The sequence below is a fragment of the Candoia aspera genome, chromosome 2 (assembly GCF_035149785.1).
Source record: "Candoia aspera isolate rCanAsp1 chromosome 2, rCanAsp1.hap2, whole genome shotgun sequence".
NCBI classification, from domain to species: domain Eukaryota; kingdom Metazoa; phylum Chordata; class Lepidosauria; order Squamata; family Boidae; genus Candoia; species Candoia aspera.
In genome coordinates, this window is record NC_086154.1 from 121,115,168 (window position 1) to 121,129,118 (window position 13,951).

The 13,951-nt window shown below is 38.1% G+C and overlaps 1 protein-coding gene across 1 annotated transcript in view; it reads right to left on the reverse strand.

Annotated features, from left to right (window-relative positions):
* Positions 1-8,185: 8,185 nt before the first annotated feature.
* The window catches only part of MAP2K6 (mitogen-activated protein kinase kinase 6), a 98,161-nt gene continuing 92,395 nt past the window's right edge, over positions 8,186-13,951 (reverse strand). The window contains exons 11-12 of the mRNA XM_063293444.1: positions 13,313-13,358; positions 8,186-11,921 (exon numbers count right to left, since the gene is read on the reverse strand). Of these exons, the coding sequence (XP_063149514.1) occupies positions 11,844-11,921; positions 13,313-13,358 (124 nt within the window). The 3' untranslated portion in view covers positions 8,186-11,843. The remainder of the gene's footprint in view (positions 11,922-13,312; positions 13,359-13,951) is intronic.

The window sequence follows — 13,951 nt, forward strand, 5'->3', positions numbered from 1 at the left end:
TGCAGCATTCAGAGAATGTTCTGAAAATATTCAAAATCTGGAGCAAAACAGCTAAGGTTACTAGAAAAAAACAAGTGTTTTCCAAAAAAGAAAAAAATTCCAAGGGAACTGAGATTGAAGGGTAGCATGATAGAATTTGAATAAAGTACTGTTGATAGTTTAAAAGAGAAACAAGAACAAATTGCAAAGAAAAATCAAGGGAAAATAAAGTTAAGAGGTAAATAAAAAATAATTGATCAGGATGAAAAGTTATATATATTCAAAGAAAACTTTCCATCATACTTGCAGAATGGTACACAACACAAGAAAACAAACAAAAATACATAAGCCACTCATGTTGATCAGTTAGTATATATATTGCCAGAGTTCCAACTCTTAAGAACCAAATAGAGTAGAAAATGTGGATTAGAACCAGGGATTAAATGGAAAACTGAAAGCAAAATTTACTAATGAATCGAAATTAAATTCAAAATTGAATACTATTGATTCCAGCATTAAAAGGAAGAAGAGTAAAGATACAGAACAGAATGTGGAGGCAGTGACAAATACTTCAGAAGAAAAGTATCAGAATGGAAATTCGTGATAGAGAAATTCCTGATTTCTCTTGCGTCTCCTTGAAGAGCAGTTATCACAGCAGTTATTCAGATAGAAACACTACTCATAATCTACCCCACTGAGGTTCTTTTAAATTCTTTGGTATATTGGCTTAGGATAAAATAATAAAAAATTCTTGAAATTTTTTTTGCGGGGGGGAGATAAATACAGTCTCAAATCCATTTTATGAGAAGTAAAGAGAGTCACAGTCTTAGATGAGGTAAAAGCTTTTTTTCAAAATCTATAGATCTGGAAAAGCATTGAACAAAATTTAATAATAAGTTCAATAAATGTCTAGGAAGACCAAAAGCACCATTACAGTTCCATACCGGTGAGAAGAAATTGCTCCTTTCTCATTACACTAAAGTGCAATACTAACAACAGGTGCCAGATATACAGTATGGTAGTACTAGACCTCAGGACTTCAGGGAAGGCTGTCTACGAGAAAGTTAACATTTCACGCACTCATATAGCTTTGGGTATCCTATCATGCTTTTGACACTGTATACCTTTTTTTTTTTTTAATCTGTTCAAACATGTGCAATTCTCAGACAAGTCCCTGCAGTTTTCTTGGCAAGGTTTTTCAGAAGTGGCTTGCATTGCCTCCTTCCTAGGACTGAGAGAGGGACTGGGCCAAGGTCACCCAGCTGGCTTTGTGCCTCAGGCAGGACTAGAACTCACGGTCTCCCGGTTTCTAGCCTGATGCCTTGACCACCACACCAAACCGGCTCTCTGTTAGTTGAAGCTTTCTATATGGAAACACACGTAAACTTTTTTTTGGGAAGATCCCATTTACATCGGACAGTCAATGGGAATAGGTCCAGGAGATCTTTCCTGGTGAGCAGGCACCAATGTTCTGACACTGAGATATGAAAATCTCTGGAAACTCTAGTTATCTTGGCCAGCAACAGTCAAGACAAGTATTTCTTAATATCTTGGAAAGCAAGGAAAGTGGACAAGGAAGATTAAAACAAATGGAGCAGTCCTTTTCCAAAGAATGTTGCTCCTTCACTGCTGTCCTTTCCTATGAAAGGGGGAAGAAGTCAGAATAAATTTGGTGCGGAGTATTTGCTGCATTCTGGGGCTGTCTCCTAAAGTATAGCACAGAGATACAGGAGTGTCTCCAGGGATGTATGAAAGAGGTTGCTGCTGCTGCTGCTGCTATTGCTCTTCTTTTAACAAAATAATTGGTTGGGGATGCTAATCAGGAATACTATAGAAGGGCCAGAGTAGGCTATGAAAAGGTATCAAGGAAAGGTGAGAGGAAGAGAATGAAATTTGGGCATTTACAGGAATATATTGCTGAATCCTCCAAAGCTACAGAACGCTCAAAGCTCAATAATCATTTTTATTATGCACAGAAAAAACTCTCTTTATTCTGTAATTGCAAATGTAAAGCGTTCTTTAGGAATAAACCCCTCACATTTGTATTGAGGCAGAGCTTCGTTTTACGACTGAGACATTGCTCAAGTGGAATGAACATATGGACAAAACTACCACAGAAATATTCAGTTCTGCTAATCTCCAGACAACCCAGGCATCTTTTTGGCAGTGTGATCCAGAGAATCTTATTCCTCATCAGTATGGTAAAATCATGCAAAGGCTGCAGGGATGTCTAACCAATAAAAATAATGTAAAAGGAGAGATGCCCTACCAAACATTCAGCTCTAAAAACTGGTTCAATCAAGAGTGTGTAGAAGCCAAAAAAAGATCCTACCACAATTTATAAGTCTGATAGGCTCAACTCACTGCTAATTGGCTCATAAGTTCTCCTGGCAAAGACAAGACACTAAAAAGTCCCTTTGAAGTTCAAAAAGAAAAAAACTTTAAAGACCACTTGGCAACAATTAAGACAGTTTGATAGGTCAGAGAATTCAAATGTTTTCTGATGTATTGTACCAAGTTATCTTGATGCAGGTCCATCTGGTTCTACATGTCAGGGAACCAGAGGAAACAGCTGGGGCAATTTTTTGGCTATTAACTGTGTTCTTCATCCATTACTTGGGTGTCTGCCTCAGCCTCAGGGATTAAAAATATGAAAAAAACCACTGAAAACTGGCAAGGACCGAGGAGGTGACCATGTCTGAGATGAACTTGAGGCAGGTCCCAAGTGGTGGGTTCCTGTGATGGAATGTGAGGGTGACTTGGAAGACTGGGGGGAAGAGATGCTGCCTGGGGAATGATCAGATAAAAAAGAAAGGAGCCCACAGCAGAGTAACTTAGGGAGGACCGGCCCTAACTACTCAGGCAGTAAACAGGGATGGCAGGAGGTTTGTACTTTCAGCCTCCTAGATTCTGTTGATGTAGCCTTACAATACAATAGAATTAACTCATCTAGTTGTGTTTCCTGTCTGGTTTACCTGGGAGGGCTGACAGTTCCAGTCTTGATATTCCTATTTTCATTTCATAGAGAAAAGATTCAGGATTGATTAGTGGATGGCAATCGTTTTCTTAATTCTCAGGAAGGCAATAGGATTGATCTAGCAAACTACTGACCCCAAAGCCCTTTTGAGTATCATGTATAAATTATATTGTATGTGTCTGTATGGAAATGCTAAAGTAACAGAATATTCTGTCTGAGAAGCAAGCAGCCTTTAGAGTAGGATGTTTCCCTAGAGAACAAACCCTGGTTCTATACCATATAGTAGAAAAATACACTAGTAAATCCAAAGCATCTCTATATGTAGCATTTATTGACTTTAAATACACCTTTGACTCCATTGCTAGCAAAATCTTATAGGAAAAGTTTAAGGCTTCCTTCATAGATATATACTACTGTAGTTCTTATTTTTAAGTTGCAGATGAATGCAAACTTGTCATATATAGCCCACAACTTACAACTTGTATTCAACTTGTAACTCCATACTTAGTGCCACATTGAGAAAGGGGCATTTTACAAATTGTATTCCAACTCAGTCAGGAGTCAAACACAGCTGTTTTCTGGCCCTTTCCAACTCTGTATTAATCAGATCCTTGCACAACTTAGCTGGAAAAAGGTAACCAAGATTACTTTATGCACATGTCACTGTGATTTTATCAAAAACTCCAATTTGCCTCAAGAGGGCTCTTTCTAAGGACAGTACTGACAATCCATTCTTGTTTAATTACCAGAAGACAGAATTTTCTCTTTGCCAAAAGATGAGTAACTGGAACATCAAAGGCAACGTCAATAAGCAAGCTGAATACTTTAAATATCTGGGGGTTGCACTCCATGCCTCAGCAAGGAGCGCACACAAATTGAAAACATGCTGCAGACAATTCAGAAAAGCACTACGGGTACTGTAACAGGTATTGTTTTTGCTCAAAAGGAGATGGGTTTGCGCCTGCTACAAGACTGTTGCTGTCTCAACTTTTATTCCGAGCTCAGACAAGACCATCACCCAATGGGAGGAGATGGGCAGGGACAAATTAGATAAATAAATAAAAATAAATAAAATTTCATCTCTATGCTCTGTCTATCGTAGCTAGAGACTGGTTTACGCGAAATGTCTGTCCTTGTCTGGTAATCCCTTGCTGAAACTTAACTTCTGCTCAGTGAGTCTAGCTCCCCTAATAATTCTTAATGCATTTCACTCAGTTTGGTAAAAGGTCTTGTTCAATAAATTGCTAACCTGTGGATTACGCTATCTGCATGCTACAATCAAGCTGGGCCGCTTCTTAAACAGTCAGTCCAGGATGCTGAATGGCAAACCGAATTAAATCTAATCTTTAAATCCTGGAGATTGAATCCAAGTCTATATGTTTTGCCATTTTGGAAGTGCCCAACATTCTTACGGACTTGCTTGAACAGCTTTCCACATGGTCTGTGGATGCCCTTATGGCTCTGGGGCAGTCAAAACCATTGTAGATAATCTTTGGTTGTCTCAACTTTACTGTTTTACTATGTACCTTTTTGACCTTCTTAGTTTTTTAATGTACTTTTAAGTTGCTGGCCTTGGGCCATAATAATGATATTGTTCTCTTGTTTACGGCTCTGCTATGGTCATTGCATGTATTCTGTGAAAACATGTAATTGGGTGAATTGTAATTCATGGAAGTTCACCATGTTAGTCTCTAAACGTATTCTGAAATTTGCACAGTATTTTCATTATAATGTGGAATCTTTTCTTTTTTAAGGAACATTTCATTAACCAGAAAACCCATCTTTCCACTGTAGGAAATAATATGGAGATGAATTACAGTAGTTTATGTGTTTTCAGCATTGACTAATATTGGCTGGTGTTGGTCTTTAAAGTTACCCCCCCCCCTTTTGTAAAAGTTTTTCCCCCCCCGGCAAAGAACATTTTATTGCGTATCCACAGACTGCTAAGCCTTTATTTTCTATTTTCGGCTGCATGCTGATCCAATAGTTGTCTTCCTCAAAGAATGGGGAAGCAAAATTAAAATCGACTGAACTAAATGGTTTACCTGCCTCCAAAAATGAGTTAATGGAGGGGAAAAGGTGAAAAGACATTATGCAACCTGAAGACCATTATTAAGAGTCTAAAATATACGAGGAGGTTATCAAGCTGTTGCAGGACTATCAAACACATTTATATATTCTACAACAGACTATTTGTAGGAGATAAAAATCAGGTTTTTTGCCCTGGAACACTACACCTACTATCCTTGATAAACAAAACTTCCATAAAATGAAGACAATTCATTAATTCAAATAAAATTATGAATTCTCCAGAGCAAGATGCTACTGACAGTGTTGTGAATGTTCTCGTTGCTTTTGAAGGAAGACATCATCTGCCATGGCACTCAAGATATTGTGAGAAAGTATCAAAAGCCGTTAGTGTTGATTCGACTATATCTGAAGGTAGTTTCCCTTGACATTAAGTCTAGCCGTGTCCGACTCTAGGGGGCGGTGCTCATCTCCGTTTCAAAGCCGAAGAGCCAGCATTTCTCCGCAGACACTTCCATGGTCATGTGGCCGGCATGACTACACGGAACGCCGTTACCTGCCCACCGAAGCGGTACCTATTAATCTACTCACATTTGCATGTTTTTGAACTGCTAGGTTGGCAGGAGCTGGGACTAGCAACGGGAGCTCACCCCGTCACGCAGATTCGAACCGCCGACCTTCTGATCGGCAAGCTCAGCTGCTCAGTGGTTTAACCCGCAGTGCCACCACGTCCCTGCTATATCTGAAATAGGGCTTCAAAACGAAAGAATGGGTGGTTAAAATCTACACCATATTTTTTAGAGGCAACTGCTTCAAGAAATGCACATCTATTATAATTAGAAAATGCTTGGAAATAAAGTAAGAAATTTGTTAGGTGACAAAGCTGACTTTATCTCCTCTCTCTGGGAATCATGTCTGGTATTCCCTACCGAATAATACAGAGGTCCATTCCAAACTCTAAGGCAGATACTTGAACAACTGTCAGGCAGGGATGGATACGGAGGAGATGGTCTAACATGTTAATAGGGAATTATTCAAAGGCCAATAGACAGGATAGAGAAAATCCAAGGATTAAATACTCTTTGAATCTATGCTATTTTTTAGATGATTTGTATGCGTGTATGTGTACATGTGCCTTCAAGTCAAGCGTTGACTCCTGGTGATGGCCTGGACTAGTCCCTGCAGTTTTCTTGGCAAGGTTTTTCAGAAGTGGTTTGCCATTGCCTCCTTCCTCCTAGGCTGAGAGTGACTGGCCCAGAGTCACCCAGCTTGCTTTGTGTCTCAGGCAGGTCTAGAACTTACAGTCTTGCAGTTTCTAGCCCTGTGCCTTAACCACTACACCAAACTGGCTGTCTTTTAATTATCATGTTCAACTTAATACATATTATATTCAGCCACTTACAAAACTCTATCAAGTCAAGAATATTTCTACAAGTGGCAGAGAAAATTCCTCCCATGCAATAAAAACACACAATATCCACAGAAAACAAAATTGTCACATTCCTCAAAAAGCAGCTCTAGACAAGTTGCATTTTGAGATTTCAAATTTTATAATTAACAAGTGGCATATACAGATTTTCCTTGGTAGACTCCTCCTCCCAGTATTGGCTCTGTCCACTGTGTTTTATCATTTGAGAAATCAAACTCTGGCTGTCCCTTTAGTGAGCCAGTTAGAAACTAGGAACTGTGTCTACCACACTACTCCTTTATGATTAAACCAGGATACATCAAATCCTGACTTACTGTAACTGAATATTGCCACTGCGTATTTATTAGAAAATGATAGTCAAGGATGGTGATGGCTGTATTCAACTACATGTCCTTGAAACAAAGGCAGGTTATTAAAAATTGTTTATGTAAAGATGCCACTGTCCAACTATGCTACTGACTGGAGTCTGGCCTTTTCTTTTCACAGAGCTATGGAGGAAACTATTCAGTATAACTCAGCAATACCTTACTGTATACAACAGAGAACGCTGTAAGGAATAGATCCTGGGCTTCCATTCCATTAGGGAGTGTGATACTGCATGGAGGTATTTCTAAAAACTCTAAGGAGTTCTTCTACGAAACTTTCCTTTTCCTGTGTCAGTTCGGAGTATCTTATACAACAGATGCCCTGGTGTGGACCAGAGCTAAGAAGCATACATATCAATTCTACAGATTTACATAAGGTGCATTTTCAATTCACACACAATTAGGAAAGAAAAACAAATGCAACCTGCAGATCAGTCATTGTATCAGATGCACTATTTCAGCTTATCTGTCAAGTTCATTATGAAACCACTGTTTGGGAAAATGCAGTGATGGCAAATTTACAGGTTCCAAATCCCACAAAAAGTGAACAGCTGACTAGCTAAGGTAAGTTGTTGTCTGTACTAACATTAAAAGGCCTTAAAATTATGGTTAGACATAATCTACTGATGTAGAGAATGTCAGTGACTTGCACTTCAACAGACTCAAACTGAGGCACGGAATACGTGGACGAGAACATAAATTCACATCACAGTGACTAGATTTATTTGGGCATTGCACCAGCAAATTATTCAGAGAATATTGTATTATTTGAGAATCAGATTTTAGTTAAAAAAGATGTTATCAGTTAAAAGAATCCACTTTAGTTACACTGAATCATGAATTAAGTTACTCATAATTATATGAAGCTTCACTGACTTCAGTGGATCTGTTCTATCTCTTATTTTATTTTAGACTGTTAACTCCAGGGACCGTTATTAATTAGGGTGTGTTTTATGACATAGAAAAATAGTTTTGTGACATAAGAATGGGTATTTAATTTTCCTATTTTGAAAAGAAAACATCAACCAATAAATATTAGTCAATGTCTAAAACATAAGATGCTATAACTCATCCCCATATTATTTCCTACAGTGGAAAGATAGATTTTCTAGTTAAAGAAATGTTCCTTTAAAACAAAAGAAAACAAAACACTTTCCACATTATAAGGGGGGGAAAAAATCACACAAACATAATTTCTAAGGCCTTTTCTGAGGTTTGCCTGGAGACTGTATGAAAATCAGAATCCATGAAAATATTTCCTTCATTCCCTAAATAAATGCACACCAGGTTGTCTTAATTCATTGGTTGCTTTCCCTAACAAGATGCGTATGATGAGGAACCTCAGTGGAAGAATTCAGAGCATTCAGAAAAAAGGAACCCCAAAGTAATTAAGAGGCTGGAAAGAACTGTGATTTGTTTGTTTTTAATGGGAGGAAAGAGTTATGCTATCATGGTCTACATCTGAAAGAAGGAAATCATCAAGTAGTGTGGCATGAGATGACAAAAGCAATACCCTGTAGAGAAGAATTCAACAATTACCTCTTAGTTCAATAAGAAAGAGGGCAACACAGTGTGGGTGTGTACATGCCTCAGAGTTCTTTTCCTTCACAGTTCCAAGCAATACTCAAAACGGACATTACTGCTTCACAAGCTTCTAGGATGCACAACCCAAAGTGGGACACACAGCATTATTGTGAATGTCCATTGCAGTGTTTATTAGCTTGCTAATCATGCATGGCAAAATGTTCTGGTGTTAATAGTAGGATTTTGCTCCATGCATCAGTCTCTGCCAGCTACTTCTTACTTAGAAATTAGATGGTTTAAACAATAATATATTCATTTCTAGAGTGTATGCCATGTATGGCATATTATTCAGCACTGTTTTACAGAGGAAAAAACAGATCACTGGTTTGCATATACCCGCGCCCCAAATTCACATACCATTAAAAATAATTATTCCAAAGTAATTTAACAAACCTAAGACAGCTCAGAACGCTGAAATTAAAAATCAGTCACAGCAGCCATGAATCCAAGATCTGTAACATTTACTAGAGCAGCTGAGTTGTACTAATGTAGCCCTGTTGAACCCAGAATAAATTTCAAATATTTAAAGGCTTGAAAATATCAGCAAAGTGTTCATTTTTCTATATAAAACACATAATGGGTACCCGTGCCAGTTTATTTATTTATGATAGCCTATAAAAATGAAGGTTCTGTAACAACTACAGGCAGGATGAGGTACATGTGCGTGTGTGTGTGTGTGTGTGTGTGTGTGTGTGTACACATACACATGTGAATGGACGATGTCTTCTTTTATGTAATTTAAGCCCATTGCTTCTTACCCTGTTTTCAGTAGACTATCTGATCAGTTATTTCTTTTTCATTTTTACCTGACACCCTTTAGAAAATGGACATGAATTTGGACTGTATTTCAATTGCTGTGAAAATTTTAGGGAAATTGTATTCACTAACATGATATGAGAACTTTTAAATAACGAAGACAACCAAGCTTTAAATTCTGAATAGAAAATACAGATGTTAGGCACGTTTTATTCTATAACTGTGTTAGGGTTCATGTATCTGCCAAGAGATGAATTATATTTGGACAGACCTGACAAAAGATCTCACAAACACCACATTCTAATTCCTAAAGCAAAGCATGAGACGTATAGTGTTCATCTTTCCAGTCTGACTTACTGCAGACATCACTGGCATACTCCAACTATTGGAAACCAATGGGAATATTAATATTGCCTATTAAGCCCAATTTGATCTCATGAATCCAGCCTGCCTGTTACCACAGCACTCAGATAAAGGTGTTCTGAGGTCAAGAGGATGTAGTATCCAATCGAGCTTCGCTATTCCAAGAAAAAACGCAGCAAAACAATCTCTATGGCAAGCCTCAGTTCCATTTATAGGAAAACTCAAAAGTGGGTTTTAAGTGACACGTTTTTCAAAGTGAGAATTGATGCTGGAACTAGTTCTAAAAACTGGCTGGCTGAGCCTTAGCTGCAGCTGAAAACAATCAATCGAAGTAGCCGAGAATCAACCACGGGGGAAGAAGATAATCAAACACATAAAATGGCTACAAACCATTCCATGCTTTTAAAGAATACAATGAAATGGAAGCCTCTTATGTTTTCTCTGCAGTTAAACTTCTTCTTAATCACTTCTAATGGACTTCTGCAAAAAAGACCAGTTACATTGTAAAATATGGACTGCTGGAAAATAGGATTGAAATGTCTTTGACAAAAACCCACCTTATCAATACTAATGGTCTGTACTGGCCTTCCCCAATTTGGTGCTCTCCAGATGTGTGAAATATCAGCTACATATTGGCCAACATACCTGGAAGACACCAAACAGGGGATGGCTGCATTCCTACTATACCCACAACCTCAATTTGGAGTGCACAAACATCAACCTTGGACAATACACCACCTGAACCGTTGGGGAAAATTAATATTGTCAGGGTTCACATGGAGGGAATGGAAGTGCTTCTTGAACAAAAAGCTGCTGTGGAAATAATAGCAGAACTGGAGTTACTTTCATCGGATAAGACCCTGGCTTACTTATGAAAAAACCCAAACAAAAAAATAGTTTATTGTGAAGTGAGAGAGGGACACAAATTGCCACTGCAATATGATTCTGACTAAATTAGGTTGCAATTAGAATTAGTTGCAACCAAGCCTGAATAAAAAATCAAGTATTTTTAGCCCTACCAGTGTGTTTTTGCTGTTAATGTTGTTCATATTAGATGAGGGATACAATGCTTATTAAATAATCCCTATTTTATCTTTTGTTTTCAGACAGAGACTGGTCTAACTTGTGCCAGCCATATAGTCTTGTTCAGGTAAGCTTCCTGTAAGGAAAAAAAAAAGTCATGTGGGTGGGAAATGGGAAAGAAGACAACTATGGGACATCTGAGTGTCCAAAGCAAGCTTAGTGTACTCAGAACAATCTAAAACTGGTAAAACCAACCTTCACTCCTTTCTTGATGCTTTCCCCCCTTTCTCAAACCCACGTCTCTAGGCCTCCCCAGTTCCATTGTCCTTTGTGAAGTCTCTTTTTCATTCAAATGCATAAAGCTATCCACTAAGCCAATATGGTCACACTGCTTCCTTGGTTGGCCATGACCTAATGATTCATCATTAGTTAAGCAACAATCAAATGTCTAAAGCTGCTTTTGATTTTCCACTAACTTTTAAATGCATCAATCCCACTGTTAATCTCATAGATCCTGATACTGTGGTAGAATCTTAATCTTATGGGTATAATTGTTTATACAGGCTGCAGTTTTAAACCAAACCACTGGAATAATCTCATCCAACAAATCATTTTTTTTTTTTGTATCTTCCTGATGTTCTTGCCAAAACAATCTTCAGACATATACTAGGGAACGATGTAGACTTCCTCATACATTGCTGGAGTAACCTATAAACCAAACTTTTATTTGAATTTAAATTAGTCATCCATGTCATCCATGGACCATGCCTTCTGCTCTTCCTATTCCTAGCAAAGCACTATAAATACTCTTCTGTAACTTCACTGTTTTAGCTGTCATTATTGTCCACTGTCTCACATAAAAACGAAAACAAAGATTCTATTAAAAATCAAGCGCTTAACATAAATATTAAAATAATAGTAAGGACAAAATATAACTCTATATCGAACTTCATAACTACCGTAGCACCTATTACCATACACAAAAGAAATCTGATTTGACAGAAAATTAAGTATGGCTAGTGGAGGAGATGGTTAGAGAGCCCTAAAATATCATCATTTAAATCACTCATTGTTTGTGTATTTTCTGTTTACAGTTGACAATCTTATTAAAATTCATTTCACTAATCAGTTCATTCTATGTCACTATGAATACCAAAGAACCCTTTAAAAAAGCCTTCAAGGGAAGGAGATTAGGATTTTACAAAAAATAAAGGGAAAATGGCCACCGGTAAGGTCTCTTCCTCCTGGCTTTCCTGTGATGAAGGCTGCCCCACCATGACCCCCTCCTCCTAAATCCCACCAGTCCATCAAAGGGTAAAATAATGTACAAGTCCATTTTTCAGTTTTCCAGGATGAGTTTGACAAAAGAAGCCACATCTGTTTCTTTGGATTCATGAAAGGTAAAGAAGTGGTGTTGCTGAAAAAGAAAAGGGAGTGATGAGTGGGAGGTGACAAACATTCCCATTAAAAATCCTTATATTCCTCCTCATATTACATTGCTGGGGAGATACTTCCTGAGTGCCATGCAGAGAAACAGAGCTTTATTCCTCTCGTGTCCCGCTTGCAGGCTTCCCATAAACTTCTTCTATCCTTGAGTGTTGTGACCGGGTGTCTCACCTGCAGTGGCTGCCCCAGTGCAAGTATGGGCCATCGTTTCTTGAGTGCAGAAAGACACAACTGCTTCTCCACTGCCCTTAGCCTACTGAGACTGCAACCTCCACCCAGTGTTTCCAGCTCCACATCAAAAGCAGCATTTCCTGACTTGTGCTGGCTCAGGCAGTATTGTTCACTTTGCCTGCTACACTTCTTTTCATTATAAGCAAAGTCCTCCACTCTGATTGGCTACTGAACACTGTGGTTGCTGCCCTCCCTAGGCATTTTATTGTGGTTTCCTGGACCAGTGAAACACTGGAGTTAAAACAACAACAAACCAAACAGGCTCACTGGCAAACCAGTTCACATTTTAAAGAATAACTATAATGAATTCATTGGAAACCCTTGATAAGCTACCTAAAAAAAAAAATCAGATATCCCAGAATATATGTGGAGAGCTGTGGCAATTGTAAAAAGCAGAGTTCATGAGCCCACTCCATGCTCTAGTTATCCTCCAATTTTCCACTTGATGATTTATATTAAAAACTATATATATATACACACACACACACACACACACACACACACACACACACACACACATACACACACACATACATACACACACACACATATACACACACACACACACACACACACACACATATATATATATATATATATATATATGAGAGAGTGTGTGTTTTCATGCTATATATATATATATATATATATGAGAGAGAGTGTGTGTTTTCATGCTATTTTAAAGAAGACTGTAACCCAGAAATACAATTCAATTTATGGACAAAAAGAAGCAAAAATGACTTAGCTTAGAAACCTACTGATTCATCCATCTCTGATGTTAATTCATAAAACATCAAGCAACCCTAGCATTTGAAGGGGAAATCTTCCTCTCCTCTCCTCTTCCCTCCCTCCTTCTTGAGTACATCCAGAGATTTCAGATCTGTGACTGGGTGTTCTGCATTCAGATGAATGTGTGGGGGCAAACAACTAGGAGGGCCAGTGGCAAGCTCAGACATGGCACCCTATAGCCACCAGCTCCACCACTGACATTCTATTGACTATGTAAAGTTTGAAGACAGAGTGGCTGCATACAGAAATACTAGGATGGCACTACCATACATCCTTCTCCATGTTTATTCAAATGCATGAGTGAAACCTATGTTATGCCTGAATTCAGCAAGATAAACTCACCATTAGCTCAGGGTATGTAGGTCTTTCTGTGGAATTCTTCTTCAAGCTTTGAAAGAAAAAGAAAAATCTATACTTACTTTATTTTCAATATAAGCAATAGTCAAATAGCCAATCCAAACACAACAAAAGCTACAGATAGCTCTCTGTAAAGCAGGATGAATAGAGATTATTCTCAAAACCAAACTAATTTGTCATCAACAATATAAATAAATTCCATTAATGGAATCAAGGTTGTTTTGTAACATTCTTGGAAAATGTTTTGGATCTCATCTTTGTGGAACTAAAGACCACACATCTTTGGGTTACTTTGTATACTTGGATGCATCAAGCACCAGACTTGATAACAGTGAAAAATGGAGCCAATGGCTAAGGTACTGTTACCTCCTGTTTTTAAAGGATTTTATCATGGTTCTACCTCTATTTTTCTGTTATCAGCCATTTGGGATTCAGAAGAAGACAATATATTTAAATATGTCAGTGAAATAATTGAATGTAGCAATCCCATATGAGGAACAACACCTTTAGTGAGATTCTCCATTTGCCATCTGAATATGGTTATCAATTTCACTGAGGCCAAAAAATCCTCAAATCAAGCATGGGGATTAAAAGGCCTCAGTTTTTAACATACAATACTGTGGT